Below are 21,961 nucleotides of genomic sequence, written 5' to 3' on the forward strand. Positions count from 1 at the left end.
CAGTAGCTGTGATGCGCGGGCTTAGCTGCTCCGCGGCACATGGGATCTTCCCGGACTAGGGATCGAACCCGTGTCGCCTGTGTTGGCAGGTGGATTCTTAATCACTGGGCCACCAGGGAAGTCCCCACTCAATCTTCTTGAGGATTCTTTCCTGTCCTCTTCCAGAGAGATGTTTGGGGCTTTTACAAGTCATAACGGAACAAGTTACCAATTTATTCAAATGGGTCCACTACGTATAATAAGTGTCTTACTAGATTGAACTATTCATTGTACTAAATCAATTCCTTGGTTGGTCTATTAGCCCCACAAGTGTTAGTATTTGTAAGGGTTAAATGGAATTCTCAACCAATTATATTTTCATTATGTCATGACTATTGATTTTTTTCTATTGGGTAAAGTGTTCCTTTAAATTTAAAACAGAAGCGGTACAAAGATAATACATTTATATCTTCTCTTTTTAACGTCAATGTTTGTATTTTCTCTTGTAAATGACTTGTATTTTCTCTTTTAAATAATTTGTATTTTCTCTTTTAAATTATTTTAAAGATCTCAAAGTCCTAGCCCTTCATCCATCTAAAATGATACTAGCTATAAACAGTCCTTGAGAGAATTGAAAACACTGTCATTCAAATTATTGTGTTCTATAAACTTTAAACCTTTCTGTTCGCATAAAGTTCTCTCTTCTGTAGTATGTTCTATGAAGTTTCTAATATCCTTTCATAGAAAAAAATGCATTACAATAAAAAATAGGATAATCAAATAACAACCAATATTGGTTTCCTTAATCATTGTCATTTTGCAAAACGGTCCTTCACGATTTCTAATAAATTTATTTTCCAACGCGCTCCAGGGGGTGAAATGTTTCTGCTTACAAATACACTTAGGAATTTACTAAAGAATATAAAGTTTTTGATTGAATCCAGTCAGAGGTCTCATGGGCAAAAAAAATCTTCCAAATTATAGGCTAATTGGGTCAGGGGAATATTAGTGGATAAAATTTTCTCCATAATCTTATATCATTTCGCACACAAGAGTAAAGGGTCAGGTGTACCTTGACATTCTCTTGGTTTCCCTGGCGCCTTGAAAACCAAGGGGAGGCCCGGTTAATTCTGCGGCGAAGGCTTTGCGCCAACAGGGGCTTAGTGCCGCCTCCAATTCCTGCAGCAGCGGCTCCGCTCCTGGTCACATCCCGCCTTCGGGACTTCGGGGCGGGGGTCAGGGTGGTGACAGTGGGGCAGGAGCCGGCCTGGGAGTGTCAGCGGAAAGCTGGGGAGCGAACCGGCCAGTCGGGGTGCGGGGAAGTCCGGCCGCGAGGGGCGGGCAGAAGCGCGGCCGGGGGCGGGGCTGGCGGGCGCGGGAAGCGCGAGGGGCAGCGGTGCGGCGTTCAGGGGGCGGCCGCAGCCCCGCCCCGCCCCGCCGCGTCCTGCCCGCTAGTACCGCAACGTCCTGCCCGCGCGCTCTTCGTCGCCTCTCGGCGTCTAGGAGCTCTCTGGTGGTCCGCGGGCAGCTATGGCTCAGCACTTCTCCCTGGCCGCCTGCGACGTGGTCGGCTTCGACCTGGACCACACTCTGTGTCGCTACAACCTGCCTGAGAGCGCCCGGGTGAGTGGCGCGGGCTGCCGGGGCGCACGGCGTGCAGTCTTCATGGCGGCTGGGGCTCGAGTTTCTTCCCGGCTTAGGCGGCGGTGAGCGTCGCCGGGGCCCTGCAGCCGCCGCGCCTTTGCGCAGAACTCGGCCTCCCACGGCGAGGCGGGGCGGAAGGAAGTGTGCATTCCCCCATCCCCGCCCGTGCTGTGGGTACCGGCTTATTTAGCCCAGCCCTTAGCCAAGTTTGAGAGATGGGTAGGGAAGAAAAGGGGCGAAGGAGGGACAAGTCGTGCAAGACTGGGCTAGGGAAACGGTTCCTGGGTCAGAGGAAGGGTGGGGCTAGGGGAACTCGGGGTGTCCATTGCATATCCCCAGCCTTGGAACTTCTCAGCAAATCGTTCTGGCCACCAGCAGAGCGCCGATACAGCCACCTGGTTAACGACTTGTATTTTCTTTGGCTGCGTTTTTCTTTTTCACGTCCGTGAGACCGCCTGTTAGTTTTTAAACACTGCAGTCCGGGAGAAATTGTGTGGTGTATTGGAAGACTAACCGAAAAGTCATTAATATGTTAGTCCTAATTTTGCCTTTTGCCAAGAGAAGGAAATAAATTTTGCTCACCTGTTGCGTGCTCCATGCACCTCGAGTAAGGTCTAATCCTGACAACAGCCTGGGTCCTCACTGCACTTAGGGAGGGAGGGGGAAGTGTGGTGTGTATGATTCCACACCTGTACCCTGAAGTGAATTGTTCTCCCTCCCCCATTCCTTTGGTTTCACAAGGAAACTAATTTTGAAAAATTAACTTTTTTTTTTTAGTCAAATATGTAAATATCCAAGCGAAATAAGCTGGTTATGGTAGTCAAAGCGAGGACTCTGCAGCCGGACTGCAGACAGAGGGCACCAGCTCCTCTGTTCCTAGCTCTATGACCTCGGGCAAGTTACTTAACCCGTGTCTATTCTCAGTTTCCCTATCTGTAAAATGGGGCTAATAATTGGATTTGCCTGGAAAGGTTGTTGAAAGGATTAAAAGGGTAAAGGATGGATAATGCTTAGAGCTGTGTTGGACACATACAAGTGTTTGCTTTTATAGTCACCACCCATATCATTCCCCAGCCTGACCACTTATGAAGAGAGCTCCTGGCCGCTGGTGCAGGCATCAGCAAGGGCTGCTCCTCAGTATGGTGAGGTCAGTGCTCCAATCAGCAGTTCAGGTACCCCTCAAAGGTCAAAACAGTGAATTACTCATGTTCTCTATGTACAGATGGTGGAAAAAAAGAAGTGTACTGTTCCTTCTATTATACTTTCCTGCTTTCCTGCTGTACAGGTGTTTCCTTAGTCATGTTGAGAGTTGAGGAGACTTTACTTGTTGATCCTTGGCCACTGGTTCCTCTAGGTCTTTGACTCATATTTTCCTTCCCTTTGCCTTTCAAATCTTCTCCTGATTAACATTTTCTTGCATTTCCTCCCTAGTCACCTTCATTTGAAGGAAATATTGTTAAAACCATTGTCATTAGAGCCACTTTTGTGCATGAGTGAGCATAAAATTTCAGAATACAGGCTCGTTAAAAGACAAGAGTTCTTTGCTATAAACTTCGAATGTAAGTGATATTTAAAGGTTGAAAACATTAACCTAGTGCGTTTTATATCCTGTTTGGTTCAGAAATCTTTTATTAAGTACCAACAATGTGCTGAGCACCATAATAGAGTTAGGGATACAGAGATAACACAGATCTTCAGGTGGCCTTGTAATGGGTAAAGGTATTGAAAGGTTAGTTCTGGTCCCCTGTGCTGAGGGCAGCATTGCCTGGTCCTTGCTGCTGACTGACTGTTACCTGTGCCTGGGGCCCTCCTCCCTTCATCACACAAACTTCTCAGCTGGCAGGTCTCATCTTAAGTAGCCTGGCCCCCTAAAGTTTACCTTTCTGTCCCTATCCCATCTGCAGTTTTCCATAAAAACCTTAATTTCTCACAGTACTTACACACTGCCTTAAATTTTCCTGTTTACTTGCTGGAATCTTTCCCTAGATCCTAGAGCCATGACCCCTTGACATCAGTATATGTGACAGTTTATTGTGTGTTCTGTGTGCCAAGCTGACTGCGTGCACGTATGGGATTCAATAAATAATTGTGGAACAATTGCATAAATAATAGGTATTTTAGTAACTGAAAATAGCACTAACAGCCAGTATTCTAATAAGCATTCTGCTATATAAACTGGCTTGACCCTTACAACCATGTGAGTTAGATGTTATTATCATCATTTAGAGATGAGGACACTGAGTCACAGAAAGGATAAGTAGCTTATCCAGGGTCACCCAGCAAGGTGGTCCAGCTGGCAGGTCTCTGCTACCTCCCACCAGGCTTTATGTGTGCTGCAAATCCCAGAGGAGAGTCCTTGGAGTGAGTGATGCTTGGGTCCCAGCACAGGAGTTACAAGTGGCAGGTGAGGAGGCAGAGAGGAGCATTTCTGGCAGAGGAAGTATGGCCAGTGCAAGGACCTAAAGGTGAGAAACAGCGCCTGGATCTGCTGGGTGTCAAGCAGAAGGTGGGGCGTTGCAGGAGAAGATGCCGGAGATGGCAGTGGCGCTGCATCATGGATCACTGTGCGTGCCTCTCATATCAGTCTCATAGGCATTTAGTTAAGTGCAGAGTGTCGTGCAAACGTGAAACTGGGTGCGTCGCCTCACCGGGGGGGGCTCAGGAAAAGCATCGTAGAAATGATGACACCTGTGCTGTCCTGGAGTTGCTGACTCAGGAGTGTCTGGACCCAGGCAGTTAACTTAAACGTGCGGCTGGGAGAGTGCGCGCACGCCCCTCCTCAAGCGCAGCTGTGCTCAACTCCTGCCAGCATTTGCCATGGGCGTAGGTAGAGGCTCAGTCTTGTCAGATCTAATTCTCTCAAGACAAATTAGAAATCTAAGCTTGTATGAGAAGTCTTTCAATTTTTAAACACCAGCTCATTTTCGAACACAGCAGGATTATAGGGTTGCCAGATGTAGCAAAGAAAAATACAGGACACCGGTTCAATTTGAATTTCAAATTAAAAAAACATTTTTAGTATATGGGTGTTCCAGATATTTCCTGGGATAAGCTCATACTATAAAATTATCTGTCGTTTAGCCGAAAATCAAATTGAGCTGGGTGTTTCATATTTTATCTGGCAGCCTTCAGTGGGAACCAAATATAATTTGTGGTCTGCGTAGGACCCACGGGGCACCAGTTTGCACCCGCTGTGGATTGTGTGTGATTATTTGTCAGGTGAGACTGTTGAGAAAGTAAGTGGCAGTTAAGGCTGGGAGAGCAAGGGGGTGGGTGGTGGAGGCCCTGTGCCAGGAAGGCTTCTGTGGTGACTCAACATAATTTGAGGAAGAGCTTCAAGGACCAAGGCCTTGGGACTTTTTTTTTTTTTTCAGTATGCGGGACTCTCACTGTTGTGGCCTCTCCCTTTGCGGAGCACAGGCTCCGGACGCGCAGGCTCAGCGGCCACGGCTCACGGGCCCAGCCGCTCCGCGGCATGTGGGATCTTCCCGGACCGGGGCACGAACCCGTGTCCCCTGCATCGGCAGGCGGACTCTCAGCCACTGTGCCACCAGGGAAGCCCCAAGAAGAGGGCTTTCAAAGGCACAGATTCCCTGCTTTTCTCAGCACCTCTGTTCTCTGCTCCTCTTTACACATTGACCCCATTCTCTCCTATTACAGAACCATCTCCTTGGAGAGGTAAGGAACGCAGCTCTGGACACCCCTGGTGGCATCCCTGCTAGAAAGGGCCCTTTCTCTTGGGAAGGAATCTGACCTCATTGGAATCGCATGCCCATATGTTAATCAGTATTGCCAAGGGATGAGACACTCCAGTTGTCCAAGTTTGAATAAATACTTTGACCAGAGGCAAGTCTGATGGTGTGCAGTAACGATTGGTAGCTTGAAACTGGCCATGGTGGGGATAACTATACCATGGAAATGAGCAAATGCTACAAGTCAGGACCTTTTTTTTTTTTTTAACCAGCGCCCGACTGATAATAATAGCAATACTTAAATTGAATTTACTTGTATGCCATGCACTGCTCTAAGCATCTGAGGATTTTCATTAACATGGGATTTACATCTCTTAATCCCAGGGCACTGGTACCTTGCAGGCAGGATCATGATGTGTATTTTTTGTTGTCCGTAGTACTTTGTACCTGAGTGACTAACCCCAATCCCCAGCTTCAGCTGTGTGCCCCCCTGGACTTGGATTGCCCTCTCCCCGCTGGATTCACCCAGCTAACTGCTCCATCTTGCAGGTGTCAGTGTGTACATCACCTCCTCAGGGAGGCCTTCTCCTACAACTCTTTTTTTTTTTTTTTTTTTTTTGCGGTACGTGGGCCTCTCACCGTTGTGGCCTCTCCCGTTGCGGAGCACAGGCTCCAGACGCGCAGGCTCAGCGGCCATGGCTCGCGGGCCCAGCCGCTCCGCGGCACGTGGGATCTTCCCGGACCGAGGCACGAACCCATGTCCCCCGCATCGGCAGGCGGACTCTCAACCACTGCGCCACCAGGGAAGCCCTCCTACAACTCTTGCTGTATCTATTCTCGCTTCCCCCTTGTGCCATTCCAATGCTATCAAAACCTGTCATGGGTTAACATCTGGAGAAGGAAGGTCAGGTTGCTCAGTGTGTCTCCTTGGACACTCTTCAGTCTCAGAAAACCTGTCATTTTGTTGTTGTTGAGAATGAAAAGATCTGTCAGCCATCAGCAGAGCATTTGTCTTTGTGCTTGCTTCCAGAGGCTTCCTTTTTCCTGTTTCCTTAGCTTTTCTTATGGTGGGAAAAAACGATACTCAACTTTGTCTGATGGAGGTACCATGATTCCTTCTTTAGAGTACCTGCCTGGTCCCTATGTGTATTTCTCTTTGAGACTCCCCTGTGTCAGATGACAAAAGTAAAATAAGGTAGTAAGTAATGAGTTTGATGTCTTTCCTTTGGAGAAGATAATCCACAGATTGGGAGAGTGCAGTGCCCCACAAGCAGTGGAGTACTCTCCCCCAGAGATTTTGGGCAAGACCGTGTTTTATAGAGTGTTAGAAGAGGCACCACAGAAATAGGGCATGATTGGCTAGGAGGTCAGGGATTCCCTGATAGGCACTGCAGGTCCTGTTTTCTAGGGTGAGGTAAGCGAGCTAAAGCTGACGTGGAGGATTGTGATTGGTGTATGTTAGGTCTCCTTGACAGGGGTTTTGTGTAAGCGCACACTGTCTTAGGTTTAGATTTGTGACCAGAGCTGGGCCAGTGGGGTGGCCTCCATTTTGTGGGGCCCAGTATATGAATTAGCATTATCAGCCGCCATGGGGCCTTTCTAGCAAGGGTGGATGGAGGATGGATGTGATGATAGAGTGGTCATTATGTTTATCCTCTGGAGATCTGTTAAATCAGTTTACAAAGCTTTGTCAAGTCTTAATGATCTCCAACCCATTAGGCTTTGGGAGTAAGATTAATAATTGTCCTTGGTGGTATAATTGTATGCTGATGGAATAAAAAAGACACAGCAGCTCCCTGGGGCTCTCAGGAGTGGGTAAATTGCTGGGGACGGAGTGTTAACCTGCAGAGCTTCACAATTACAGATACTACAGATTCCCTCCCACCTGTCTCATGACTGATTCCATTAGGTTTTCAGGTCTCTGAAGCTAAGAATGAATAGTGAATTTTACATTTAATCTGTCTTTTTTCCTTCTTTTTATTAACAGCTCATTTATAATAGCTTTGCTCAGTTCCTGGTCAAGGAGAAAGGGTATGACAAGGAATTGCTCACTGTGACTCCAGAGGACTGGGATTTCTGGTAAGCAGCTTTTTTAAGGTCAGCACATTCCTTCTGATTTTTAATTATTGTGGATAAAATTTTAATGCTTCCTCTGCTATGGAAACAAAGTGAAATGTGAAGTTGAGTCAAAGGACAAAATGCCTTCTGTATTAAAAAGTTTGATGAATTAAAGTCCTTTCTACTTTAAGACTTGTTTAAGTATGAAAATAAGCTAAGAGCATATGTGACTAATTTGAGTATTTTTACATGGTTTAAGTCTGTCGTTATTAAGAGTTTGAGAGGTTATTAAGAGCTGTCTAAAATTTACATCTTTTATTAAAAAATTTTCTTTTATTGCCCTTCAAATACAGAACTGTAAGAAAAGAGGAAATCATCATGTTTTGAATAAGTGTCTGAATTGGGACATTTGTTTTTCTGTAATTGGGTAGATACCCCTATGTCTGAGACTCTGACTGCTTACTCCCTTCCTGGCTTAGGAGTCTCAACTTTCCAAGGCTTCCTTTGTCCTTCTTCCTCATTTAAACAATAAAACAAACAAAAGTTCTATTAAACCACTTTAAATTGTTCGGTTGAAAAATAACAGTAGTCCTGAAACGCATGAAAAATACATACAGAAATAATTCTGGAACAACAGAGTTCATCTGTTATACATTCTTCCAGTGTTTGGTTAGTCCTTTTTGATCTATCCCTTTTAGCAAACGAAGAAACAGAAATATTTTACTGTATGAAACCACCGACTCTGGAAATTTTACTGTGGACCAAAGTAAATAATGTTTCTAAAGTACCCAGTCGTTTTCTTTTTAATTCCCTTGGTGTTTGGTGGCCGTTTTACCTTCTTGCTTTTATTACTCATGATAATGAATCTGTACCCATTTTTCTTCCCAAATCCCATAAGTCTTTTACAGTGAACAACCCAAAACTTAGTATTTGACTTTGTTTTAGTGGTTTTCAATAGTATGCGTAGTCCAGAGGGCTAGTTCTTATAACCCGACCTAAACTGAGGCAGATTCTAAAGAGTACAGAAAAGATTCTGGCCAAGATCTTAACTTGTAGAATACAAATGTGTGTTTGTGTGTGTGTTTTATTTAATGGAAAGCATTTGTACATTTTAACAGAGGCATACAATGGTGTTTATTCTTTGTTCTCTGTGAGTTTTTTTATTCCTTTTTTTAAAAGCTCAAAGATTTTAGACACTGAATATGCTGTCCTTGGTTTGCCCACATAACAGTTTTCTTTATGTACTTGCTCTGAGGATGATATTTAATTTTAGAATTGATATTCTTACTTGTTTGATTAACATAGCATTCACTTGGGTGGGAGAGTCCTTTTTTAGCATTGTGAGTTTTTTGAAAATATAAATTTTTATTTCTTGGGTTAGGTAACTATGTGAATTGACTGGTAATCAGAATTTTCTATCTCAGTTGCAAGGGCTTGGCATTGGATCTGGAAGACGGGAACTTCATTAAACTTGCAGATAATGGCACCGTGCTCAGGTAATAAAATTTAGTTGTGAAGTCAAAGCTTCACTCTTTCCAGGACATTTTATTATCATATAGCATTTGATAGTTAAGGTATGGGTTAAAGAAGATTATTACTTTAGTCAATCAGATGGCAGATTATCTATGTGCCTGCGTGTCTTTGTGTGAATCATTTGAGCCGTTTAAATATAAATCTGGAAGCATTAGATTGAAAGGTCTAATTCTTTAAATTTAGCTCATCAGAAATATTTTCAGGAAATACAGTAGAATGTTAATAAATTCCTTTATGTCTTTGACCACAGAGCCTGGGAATTATATTGTGCTAACCTGGAGTAAAATTGAAGCTGTCTTTATTAAGGAAGAAGGAGAGAATGGATGTTGGATGGGGATTGGTGGTCTAGGCACACCTCTCTTTCTTCCCCCATTTATCCAAATTCGCCCCCATCATGCAGGACCCATGTTGTGTCTCAGCTCCTTCTGGAAGTGTTTCTAGATTGTTCCAACCTTCATAAGTATCTCCCCCCCTCCCAAACTTAGTGCTGACTCCCTTTCCTTCCCTCCTCCTAGGGTGAGTCCAACACTTTGAGTATTAGTAGGAGTAGGGCAGGCAGTTGAGAAGCAGCTGCCATCACTGCCCTTAGTCTTACAGAGGGTACCATGGAGTGAGCATCTATTTTCCCCCCACTGCTGACAGTACAGGCAGTTAACGTGGCTGTGCAGTTGTACGATTTATGATTTATGCTGACATGGTCAGAGTTCACGAAGAGGATGCTCAGCACAGGTTACCCCTTGTACACACTCTCCCTTTGGGTACATCATTCTTTTTGCACAGTACAGACTCACACTCTACCCCAGACCGGCCCCTAAGGTGTAGCTAGCTAGGCCAGGTGTGGTTCCACTTCTGATTATTTTATAATTCATTTGCATGTTTGTTCTCAGGCAACTAGAGATAGAGTGTGTGTATTGATTTGTGTGTGTACACCACACACACAGAATGCAGCTTTGACCATGACGTTAAATACCACTTTCAGATTCTTACAGTGTATTTGGCTGTCTTCAATCACGGTTAAAAGAATGGAAAACATTCCACAGTTTTGCTTCTTTCTTTTATTGTCACGTCTGTCTGTTGGTCCCCATTCCCAACACCCTTTTCCCAAGGTCTGACCGTCTCCATTCAAGTTCTGGCCAACCTGCAGCTTCTCTTGAATTTACAAGGTTATGTCCTTGATGCCTGCTTTCAAACAATACAGTAGATTCCTTTTCTGATCGTATTTCTTGCTCAAGGTTCCTCCACCCTTACATATAGTAGCTTTTATGTAAATATTAACTTGTTTATAAATAGGATCCCGATTATGATTTTCCTGCATTTGCTCTTCTTATTTCATTTCCTTTTCCTTCATTTTGCTTTGCTACCACAATATAACACCAAGAGAAGACTAATAATACTCCCTAGCATTATAATTTCTCAAAGTAAACAACGTAAAGTATCAACTGTTTCTCTACAGGGTAAGATTCTCTTAACCAGGCCCAACGGATGCAAAAGCAGTATTTCGAGTACAAAAAATAGCTACCTTCTTGTCTTCCTGTTCCAAGTTTTGCCCCATTCGTCTTGCTGTTTCCCATTGTGTTTTTAGCTCTGTGGTGTCCTTGAGTGGCATGTTACTACCCCACCTTCATCTTCATAAGTCCCCTGTGCTCACAGCCACTGGCCCTGGGTGCCAGGCACCTCCCTGCTCCTGCGGGCCTGACGCAGCTCGTGCTCTGACTGCTGCTCTTTCTTTCCTGCTGCCAGCCCAGCTTCCCACCCAGTCCCTGCAGTGTTTCCTCATTGTTCCAGCTAGGCTAATCTTATCTGCGTGGTTAATTGACAGCTTCTTAGGCAAGAAGTCGTCATATTTCTTCCAGAGAAATTGTGGTTTATAGTATTGGTCCAGGGCAACTGCCACAGCGTTGACCTCAGAGTGAGCTGCCCCTGATCACTTTGCTGGTTGATGGGTGACATGGAGAAGAATAAGAGCTGTCAAGAGAAATGCCATATAGGACCCTAAATGGGGAAGTCATCCAGTTGAAAACCTTTTTTGTAAAAATCCTTTCATAGTATCAGGGTGAATTAACAATAACAAGGCTGGAGGAGGGGGTGTTCAGGAGAACCACTGATGCGTCACGTGCCTCATCTCCCCAAACCAGGGCAAGCCACGGCACAAAGATGCTGGCTCCAGAGGTGCTGGCGGAGGAGTACGGCAGGAAGGAGTGGAAGCACTTCACGCCAGACTCGGGAATGGCCTGCCGGTCAGGTATGGGTCATGTGTGGGGCAGCACTGCCATTCCCTCCCCTGTTGTTTTGGACCCTGAGCCTGGGACGTCAGGACACAAAGAAGACCCTCGTTGCACCCTGCTGGGCAGGACCCACAAAGGACCTGCTATGGTTTCATAGGAATAGGATGTATTTTTTCCCACGTGTCTGATTTTCTCTTTGGCAGTTGGTTCTGTTTTATTTAATGTTCTGTTGATTCACCTTTCTAGTTGCACTTGTTCTGGAGTAAAGAACAAGGAATAATACATTCCTTATTCTGTATTTTTATCAATTTGTTACATGCACAATCCTTACTTTTGTTTCTCTGTCCCCCACTTCTCCCCACATTACTCATCTCTCCTGTTTTCTAGAGTTCTTTTCTTTACTGCCATTTCTAGTACCTTCTGCCTTTGGTTTTTTTCCCCTTTATTCCAAGTGATTTTACACATTTTTCCAACTCTCTTTAAAGAGCTTCACCGTGAGTAAACATGAAAAGATTTTTCAAAAATTATTTATAAACACAGATGTGCATAAATTAGTAAAGAATCATTAAAACATTATTATAAACACATGGACCTTATTAAAAGTCCTGATTGTTAGTTTTTCATTTGTTCTAATTTTTTTTTGCCATTTTCTCCTACACTACAGTTCTGAAATGCACCTATTTTCATTTAGAAAATGTAGTAACCGGAAAACAGTTGGAGTTATTCCTTATTACTGTTGTGTTTTTGTTTATTACATTTGCTATCTTTTGGGGTTTTTTTTTATTATTATTGTAGTGAGATGAAAATGTCAGGAAATGTGTGTTATCTTGATAAAATAAGTTGATAGGAAAAACTGAGGTTTCACCTTGGGGTTGGGTACAGAATGCTTTCACACATCTCAACTCAGAATAGCTAGAAGTTAAATGGATGGATTTCCTTTTTACTCAAGTGATAGGGAACGCCTGTTGTCTGTCCAGATGTAGGCAGTTGTAAATACACGTGAACAACACGGGTTTGAATTGCTCAGATACACTTATACGTGGATTTTTTTTCCATAGTAAATACTGCAGTGCTACACGATCCACAGTTCATGGAACCCGTGGGTGTGGAATTGCGGGTAAGGAGAGCTAACTATAAATTATACTCAGATTTTGGGCTGCATGGAGGTCAGAGCCACGAACCTCCCCTTCCCACATTGTTCATGGGTTAACTATAAACTCTTCCCTTCTCCCAGAAAAGGTAGGCACCCAGCTAAGTGTTTTATTCTGACATCCATTCAGAAATCGGGAGTATTTTAAAGAAGTAAAGTATTTCCCAGCTACAAAAGAAAGCATTCACCCAACACGACACCCCTGTTTACCCACTGCTCTGCCCACTAGAGAGCAGTGCCTCCTAGAATCCAAAGCTTCCTTGTGGTGCGTAATTTACGCAGGATCAAAACTTCCTTGTGGTGCGTAATTTATGCAGGAGCGCTGCTCTGAGTATGGTCTTGGAGTTTATTTACTCCTAACTGGGCTGGTTAGGGAAGTGTTTCCACTCCAGGTGCCCAGTGATGGGGCTGTGACACATAATAGAAGCCTACTGTTTCTGCAAAATAGTAAGAGAATGCTAATGCCTTTGAAACATAACACATTTTTTCTTAATGTAGAGACATAAAAGAAGGAAAAAATGGCCTGTGATTCCAGTTAAACTTTGTTTATACTAAAAAAAATAATGGGAGCATATGATCAGGAAATGTAAATATTATAGAAAGAAGTAAAGTGAAGAGTAATTATTTCCAACCCCTGTCCCCCACAATCCCCTTTCTCCGAAGCTTATTTTTTTAAGTATACAAAAAGGATCATACTTTTTCTGTACTTCGCTTTTTTTCATCTACATCTTGGAGATTCCGTCACAATAGCACAAAGACAGATGTACTTCATTCTTTCCGATGCAGGCATGCTCTGCCATCCAGGGCCTACATCGTGATGTATTTCATCAGTGTCCTCACATTGGACATTTATGTTGTGAGCGGTGTTTAACCATTACAAACAAGCCTGCAGTGACGTTTTCATACATGTATCATTTGCACTTTTGTAAATATATCCAGGGTAAGTTTTTAGAAATATAGTTTCTCTACAGATATGTGGGTTTAAAATATTGCCAAATAAGGCCTTTATTTTCAGGAACTCCAATTGATTCTTTATGGGCTACTTCTTTCTACAATGAGTATATTCGTGTTCAGAGTTAAGCAGAGAGTTGTAAAGTACAAATCCCTACCAGTACACTTAGGGAATTTGAAGCACTGATGGACACAGACATTTTATTGACAGGTTATTTGATAAGCACTTCTCACGTGGTTGCCTTGGCATGAGTATGGTTTTTCTTACCAGCCAATTTCCAGAGAGCAAGTCCTTTTGATCTTTTTCTTCCCATACTGGTAGATTATGCAGAAACAGCTTGGTCTAGTGGAAATAACAAGGCGCTTGGAGCCAGACGGTCCTGGTTGATAGTAACTCTGTTACTTGCTGGTTAAAGTGATGTGGTCAATTACTAAGCCACTCTTAGCATCCCTTTCCTTATCTTTAAATGGAGATGATATCACTTGTCTGCAGGAGACATGGGAACTTACACTATCATGAATTGTTCTCTTTCCCTCAGTCATTCATATGCCTTTGTCCCTCCATCACTAAGAGAACACAGATTTGCAAGGCTGAGGTGTTGGCAGTGGGTTTTGGTGCAACAGTTTTTCTGTGTGTAAAGCTTAATGATTATAGGACTCGATCTTGATTCAGAGGCTTGTTCTCTTGAACTAAATTCAGTAATCACCTCATTCCCAGTGAGCTGTCTGCCCTCTAAGGAGGTGGAGGGCCAAAGCTTTCATGGGCACAGTCTGTGAGTTTGATGTTGGGAGAGACATCGAGAGCAGCCTGGCACTGTTAACATGTCACAGCTGCACAAACCCTGTTATGTCCACGCGGTGGTCATCTAGCCCATTTTTGATAGTCGAGAGACATCAGCCCCTTGCCTTGAGGGTGGAAGTCAATGCGTCCTTCTCATCCAACCCCTGAGCTCTTTGATTAGATCCTCAACCAAGGCTCATAATCCGTATTTCAACTCATAAACTGAATTTCATCTATTAATGCCCACAAAAGGAGAAAAAGGGGAGGGGAAAAGCAAGGGTACAACGATGACACACCTCCTGCTCCCACAGTGCCCAAGACAGCTGGCTGTCTGGTTCAGGCAGGTCACTCTGGTGTCACAGGCCAAGAGGTTAGATACAGTGCAGGTTAGTGAGCCTTGGGAACCTGTGCCCACTGTCCTGGTCCCTGCAGCACTGGAGTGTTTGGTCTCATAGCATAGCAGTGTGGGCAGAAGCGTACATGGAATAGCTTCTCCCTTTCCTCCAAATTCCCGCTTTTCCTCACGCTGACAAAGACATCTTAACCTTTCTTGGGAATGAAAATGAGTCTGAGATGTTCCCACAACAATTTCAGCTGTGAGAGAGTAAAAAACAGGAAGACTATGCTAACCAAAATATTCTTAACTGAGGGAAAGGACATACAAACCTATGCAACATTTTGTGAATTAACAGAACTTTGACTTTATTCCTTATATATCCTTAATAATTTGACATGAAGACGTGAGGGGCATTAAGTAGCATTTAAAGGGATAGACATCTGGCCCTTGCAGAGAGTTTTCTCCTAATTCACCCGTGACACTTCTTCATTCCAAAATATAGTTGACTCTTGAACAACTCAGGGGTTAGGGACACTTACCCTCGTGAAGTCAAAAATCTGAGTATAACTTTATGGTCGCCCTCCCTACCTGGGGTTCCTCCCCATCTGAGGTTCTACATCTGTGGATTCAGCCAACTGCAGATCACAGATCATGCACTGCTATAGTATTTACTATTGAAAAAAATACATGTATAAGTGGACTCATGCAGTTCAAACCCGTGTTGCTCAAGGGTTGACAGTAATCCGCTCTATTTTTAGATCATTCATTCATTCAACAAACATTTATTGAGTGCCTGCAATATGCTGGACATTGTGCTTAGTGGACACTAAGGAACAAGGCAGCTGTGTTGCATAACCTCATACACAGCTTACAAATGGGAGGAGTGGGGACTCAGAATCAGGCAGTTACCAATACTCTGCACAAGAGTAATTATGACCATTTGAAAAGTACTTTCTTAACATTAAACTGAAATCTGACTCCATGTATTGGTTCTGTTGGATTCCTCCTTGTACCGAGGGTTCTCTAGAGGACTCTGAGGTTACGTTCCCCCTCAGAGCAGAGCGGTTGCTCCTGATTGCAGTATGCAGGAGTGAGATAGCTGTGAGGGTGTGACGTGGAAGGAAAGAACAGCAGGAGCTGGATTCCACCGGGACACCTGAGGAGAAGTACAGAGAACACCTCTCAGAGCTGTCAGTCCAGGGGACAGGAGGCTGGGGCATTCGTTCACTGGCTCCTGACCCTGTTGATTGAGGCTTGCCATGTGGGCTCCAGAGGCTCTCAGAGAAAGAGAATGGCACAGGTGAGCTTGAGGTAGGATGCTGCTGTATAGCACAGCTGTGGCTGGGATCAGCCGCGGATCAAGGGGGTGTGATATGGGTCCTCAAAAGCGTCTGCCCGGGCACAGCAGAGTCAAAAATGACATCGGTGCCAAGGAAGGGCTGAAGTTTAATTCTACCCTAGGGCCAAACAGGATTAATCAAATCCCTCTCCTCCCAGAGACCCTAGAGTGTGCCAGGCCTGTGCTTCCGAGTTTCTCTAAGATAAGTACACTGTGTCCTCACGTGATCTGATTTTTTTATTCTTCTCTTCACCCTGGCTGTTCTTAACATTGTACTGAAGTTTGTCTGAAGTTGTATGAAGATTGAATGCGGGGCTCTAGCGGACCAGAGCACAGATTTGCAAAGGCACCGTTGTGTGGAGCACTTCATGGTATTCCAGTGTCAGATTGATGGTTTTGAAATTCAGTGACATTGATAATTTAAATTGTGACTTTTTCATAATCTGTTTCATATTTGGGATATGGTCTAATTTTCACATTTAAAAAAATAAATATTTTTTAATAAAGTGCTTAACTATGGATATCCTTTTTTAACTTTCTTGTAGGAGCCTTGTAGCTGAAGCCTTCTTTAACAGGTGATGATAGGCTGTAGTGGAGTGATTCTGAATTGAAATAAAAGCCCCTTTAAGTAGCGAAACCAAAATCTAGTCTCTCTTCAGCCAAGTTTCTGTGTATGTCACATAAACGAGGCATCAGTTTGTTCCCAGTTTAAATTTTTGTTCTTTTTAGGAAAATATTATTTTTATGATAACTACTTTGACCTGCCTGGAGCTCTTCTGTGTGCCAGAGTGGTGGACTCTTTAACAAAGGTGAGTGGGGACTCATTTTTTAGAAACTGTGCAGTGTATTTAGCTATAAATCAGAGGACTTAATTATATATGTCTTTTGAGTTGAGATTTTACTTAGTTTCCTCTTTGTGGTTTCAGAGGTGACTGAGGAGGAAAAACATAGAGAATTTGGTCAAAATATTTTTGGAAAATTAAATAGCGACCATCCCTTCTCCCTCACCGACCCCACCAATAATACACCTGTTCTGCAGCAGGGGGTGCGATAGTCTAGAAAAAGAAAATACCAAACCTGCGTATGGAAAGAATATTTCTTGGTTTCATTAGCAGAATTTTTAAAAATAAATAAAAGAAATTTAAGGAAATTCCATGTGTCCTTTTAAGCATTGTAAATAGTATAAAACCAGAAAAATGAGGTGAAATTTTTAAATTCATTCTGGGCATAGTTTAATGCATATAGACTTTTTCCTTATCCTATGTATCAGGATTAAATAGATCTCTGGTTATATCAGTTTATACCTAGAGTTTAGGACGTATGAACAGAAACTGGTTTTATGGCAGAATCACTTTCCTTTTTGCATATATTGTCTTTAAAAATCACAATGTTAATGTTTCTGATAGGACTAGATAATGGTTTATTTTTGAATCAGAATTAATTTGTATGTTTGTGAAAGTTTCTGTTGAGCAATAGTTCTGGCTTATAGAAGTTATTATGAGATGGAGTCAGTCTCTCATTTTATAGTGATTATATACAAGTGCACCAGTCTTTAAATTGGACTTTATATAATTTAATAATATCTAGTAGTTGGTCTTTGTTTAGATAGAAGGACACTGGTTAATGTTTCCAAGGAAGCACAGGGTGATAACGTTGTATAATTGTTTACTTGCTTTCTGGTTTAAAAAAAATCTTAGTAAAAATGATTTGAATTTTGGATTAGGAACCTCCTTAATAATAGAGATTTGCTCCTCTTTTATACTGAAACTCAAGTAAATGTGCACAGAATTCTACAGTAACCAGCTTTTGAGGTTTTAAGGCTTCAGGTCTCTTAGCTCCACTGATGCCATGGTACATGAAGTGACACATTCTGGTACCTCACAGGCTATAACATTGTAGATTTGCTCATGTGTTAAAAATATTCTATAATGGTTAGATTTTATAATGAGTGGAAATTTTTATTTTATTTGGGTTATGTGAGTTATATCAATATTTAGTCATATGTATATATCTCTCTGTATCAGTGATTTTCATGGAAGATTTCTTTCTAAAATCACATTTAGAAAAATGAGAAGTTTTTTTCTGTTATGTTTTCTAAAACATGAATCCCTATTTTAGAATACAGTGATATTATAGTTGTTTGTCAGGTGTTTTCTGTTATGCTTAAAAACAAAACTATTACATGTATCACATTTGGATTTTCTTTTTTCTTTAGCAGAACAATGGTCAAAAACCATTTGATTTTTGGAAGGACATAGTTGCTGGTATACAACATAATTATAAAATGTCAGCTTTTAAAGGTGAGTAATGTGAAGAGAGACTTTAGATGTTTGTTCAATGCTGTGTATCTAATGAATTACTTAGAAGTTACCTATTTTTCTGTGTTCCGTAATTAAGATTTAATTTGGTTTTAAATATTGCCATAAAGTTGATACTGGTTGTATTTTAAGAGGTTCTTTTATTCATGTCTGTTTCGTGGCCATAATGGCCAGTATCCTAAGGTATGCCGTCTTTTACATGCTTACCAATAGGGTCATTTTGTGGGTTCCCCAGAATTTGCTGTTTCCTGGCTTGGGAATGAAGGTTGGTGACACTTGTAATCGTTAGTATTGTAATTACAGACAGATAGGGAAAGTGAAAATTCTATTCTTATTGCTTAAAAACAGGACCGGCTCACCTAGAATGGGAGCAGAGATATCACCAACCCAAGCCTAGGGTTTTACGGTTCCATCCACAGATTTGCTTGGGTTACACAGAGAGATTGCTTCTAAGGAATTAAGACATGCCTTTATAGTATGTTACCCTGATGACTTGAACCAGACTGCCCTAATTCAGCCAGTGGGCCGACGGGTGCTCAAGAGCAGTGTTTTTCAGCTGAGAAAAATGTTGCCTTTTGATTGACATAAAAATTGCTTGCCTTCCTTTTAATGTAGTGTAAGCCATCAAAATAATCCTAAATGTTATGACTAAAAACATGTCAAGGTAATAAATAGTAACTACAGAATATTTGTTCAGACTGCATATTTCTCTGCTGCCTGCTTCTTTCCTTCCCAGAAAAACATCACTGCGTTTGGGTGATTGTCTTACTTTTCTAATCCCAGCCACCAGCCCTTCACCCTGGCTTGTAGATCACATGTGGTTGTTTGATAGCTATTCACAGTCCACACTGAGTGCTTGGGTGTGTGGGAATGCCCATCTCCGGTAGGAGGGCATAACCATGACACCTATAAAAGCTACCCACCACTTTATCATTTTACTTTTTATTAACTTTGTAAAATGAAAAGCTTACAAAAACGGTTGAGAATAGCAAATTGCTGGTGTCAGATAAATTCAGCATAATAATCTATTCATGTTATTTTATTGCATTGTAAATAAGGAGTAGATAAAACATTCCATGAGGCACAGCTTAAAAGTTTTAAACAGCAACATAAAAATACAGTACAGAGCATAAATAAATAACATCGTTTCATTTCTAGTCACATTTTGAAATCCTTCACATCAATTATAATTTCACTGGAATGGAAGGCCCAAGGTACATATGCTAATGCTCTGTAAACCCACAAAATCATATTACATAAGACTGAATAAGGAATTAAAGCAAATTAATCACACTTCTGTCAAATAAATAGAATAGGTCAGACATCATTTGTTTGACCTATCCTATTCATACAGACGTCATCTGTATACCCTTCACTACCCAAGTTGTGAAGGGTATACAGAAAGCTTTCCTGCAACCACAGAAAAGTTTGAAAAGGTTCACGACTAAAGCACCTTTCATTTCAGATTATTTTTAACATAATATTTTGGGTTTTTTATGAGAGCTGTAGAAAGTCTATATGCACCTGTATACTTGAATAGATATTGATGAAGGGGACCACGTAAGCCTTTGAGTAATGCGCCATCAGAAAGATCTTAGGGTATACAATGTCTTTTAAATTTGGATATTCAAGTATTTAAGTCCCATAAATATACATGACACCTCCTGAATGTTTCCTAGAAATTCTCCTGTTAATCGTTAGAAACAGGCTTATTTTAAAAGGAAATGCTGAATTTCTAAAATCAAATTTAACATGATTTAGCATCACATTTCAGGGTTTTTTAAGATCATTTTATTTTTTTAGCTTTGCAGTACTTTTATGGTAGAATTTTTAAATACTGAAGGAGTTCACAGAAAACTTTAAAGAGACTTAGGATTGCTGACTAGAAACTCGAGAGGGTTTTCACATATTGTACACTGTGTCTGAAAGCTCAGATCTGTATTTTGGAAAACTAAAATTGGTCACTTTTTTGCAGCCTACCTCCATATGCATTTTGTGGGGTGGGGTGGAGTTGGGGAACGCCTTTTCAGGCAGATTCATATTAGCTCGGTGGGAATATGCTCACATTGGAGCCACTAGGAATCCTGAGAAGGAGGAGTGGACGTACCCAGAGGAGTACAGCCCATTCGACTCTGCACTGGGCAGCTGGAGCCACACCTGGTCGTTTTCTGTGAGATCGATTATGGCGCTCCCTGAAGCCTGATCTAGGTAGCCTTTGATGTACTCATCATAGGTGTACATTACAGGGGTGCCGTTCTTATACAGGCCCACCCAAGCATGGGTCCCTTTCACATGCACGTGGTAGGAGAAGTAATATATTCCTGGAATCCTACAGGTAAAGATTCCAGTTCTTGGGTCATAATGCTGTTGCCTGTTATATAAAATTTTATCAAATGGGATAGGAGTACCTATAGTTGGGTAAGCTTTGGAGAGAATAACAGTGAAAGCAGACACAGGCATTCCTGTTACTCCCTGGTTGGCACCAACAAAAGGCCTCTGGCCTGCCTTCACAAAGCCCTCTGGCAGGACTGCTTGGCCTGGGGGGCCTGGGGGGCCTGGGGGCCCTGGGAGGCCAGGCTCTCCAGCGTGCCCTCTTGGACCTGGTGGCCCAGTGGGTCCACTGAGACCTTTAGTTGCTATGCCAGCTGGACCAGGAGGACCCGGAGTTCCTGGATCCCCTTTGGATCCAGGGAATCCTGGAATGCCTGGTGGCCCGATGGGACCTCTAGTACCTGGCGTTCCAGGGGCACCTCTTGGCCCAGCCTCACCATTGTGCCCAGGCACTCCCTTAGCTCCTGTTGGGCCCTCAGGGCCTGGGAGGCCAGGACGTCCTCTAATTCCAGGGTCACCTTTTGGGCCCGGCAACCCTGGGTTACCCTCGGGACCACTGAGACCCGGTTCTCCTGGGTACCCAGGTTTTCCATCTAACCCAGAGGAGCCCCTTTCTCCCTTAGCCCCAGGGTATCCTGCAGGCCCGACTGGCCCCATCTCACCTTTAGGGCCTGGGATCCCATGGTTGCCTGGAATGCCTTTTGGTCCTTGGGGTCCCATATTCCCAGGGGGTCCAGTCAGACCTGGTTCCCCGGGATGACCTGCTGGGCCTTGTTCCCCTTTGGCACCCGGACCCCCCGGAAGGCCTACAGGTCCCCTTTGTCCTTTCAGGCCTGGCAAGCCTGGTTTCCCAAAGCCAGGAGCCCCTGGGGGCCCAGCTATTCCTGGAGCCCCAGGGTGACCTTTTGTCCCTGGAACCCCTGGCTGGCCTGGGGCTCCAGGGGCTCCTGGCTTTCCAGTACCTTCTGGTCCTTGTTCCCCAGGAGGACCTTGGGGGCCTGGTGGGCCAGTTGGCCCCCTTTTACCTGGAAAGCCTCGATCACCTTTGATACCTGGCTGTCCTGGAAACCCATTTTTACCGCTTTTCCCCACTCCAGGGGGGCCCGGTGGTCCCATGGGACCCTGAGGACCTGGGAGGCCCCTGTCACCAGGGCGGCCAGGAGCACCATATCCCGTTTCCCCTTTCTGTCCATTCATACCAGGGACTCCTGGTGCACCCTTTTCTCCAGGAAAGCCCCTGGGTCCCAGGGCTCCTGGAGGTCCCTGTGGCCCAGGTTTTCCTGAAACAGAAATTCCAGCTGGGCCGGGAATTCCAGGTGGCCCTGGCGGGCCCCCTAGTCCTGGTAAACCAGCTGGTCCAATATCTCCCTTTGGTCCGTATGGTCCTCTCTTCCCTGGTTTTCCTGGGAGTCCTGGCAGACCTGGCTTCCCAGTGGCTGATGGTCCCGGCGGTCCTGGCAGCCCTGGCTCTCCTTGGGGTCCAGGACTTCCATAGCCTGGTTTTCCTGGTGGTCCAGATGGACCTGGGTGCCCTCGAGGTCCAGCAGGGCCTGGTGGACCAGGAATACCTTCCTCTCCTCTTACTGATATACCTACAAGACATGCCCAGTACACATACCGGGT

At 43.6% G+C, this 21,961-nt stretch overlaps 2 protein-coding genes across 4 annotated transcripts in view; one reads left to right on the forward strand and one right to left on the reverse strand.

Moving 5' to 3' along the window:
- The first annotated feature begins 1,360 nt into the window (after positions 1-1,360).
- Positions 1,361-21,961, forward strand: part of NT5DC1 (5'-nucleotidase domain containing 1) — a 120,546-nt gene continuing 99,945 nt past the window's right edge. The window contains exons 1-6 of one of the 3 annotated variants that reach the window (XM_060283442.1): positions 1,361-1,602; positions 7,303-7,394; positions 8,798-8,869; positions 11,042-11,148; positions 16,419-16,498; positions 17,905-17,989. In XM_060283442.1, the coding sequence (XP_060139425.1) occupies positions 1,510-1,602; positions 7,303-7,394; positions 8,798-8,869; positions 11,042-11,148; positions 16,419-16,498; positions 17,905-17,989 (529 nt within the window). In that variant the 5' untranslated portion in view covers positions 1,361-1,509. The remainder of the gene's footprint in view (positions 1,603-7,302; positions 7,395-8,797; positions 8,870-11,041; positions 11,149-16,418; positions 16,499-17,904; positions 17,990-21,961) is intronic. The other 2 variants (XM_030853644.2, XM_060283441.2) reach the window with 2 other exon arrangements.
- Positions 20,069-21,961, reverse strand: part of COL10A1 (collagen type X alpha 1 chain) — a 46,965-nt gene continuing 45,072 nt past the window's right edge. Inside the window, exon 3 of the mRNA XM_060283440.1 lies at positions 20,069-21,930. Within this exon, the coding sequence (XP_060139423.1) occupies positions 20,069-21,930 (1,862 nt within the window). The remainder of the gene's footprint in view (positions 21,931-21,961) is intronic.

The sequence above is a fragment of the Globicephala melas genome, chromosome 14 (genome assembly GCF_963455315.2).
Source record: "Globicephala melas chromosome 14, mGloMel1.2, whole genome shotgun sequence".
NCBI classification, from domain to species: domain Eukaryota; kingdom Metazoa; phylum Chordata; class Mammalia; order Artiodactyla; family Delphinidae; genus Globicephala; species Globicephala melas.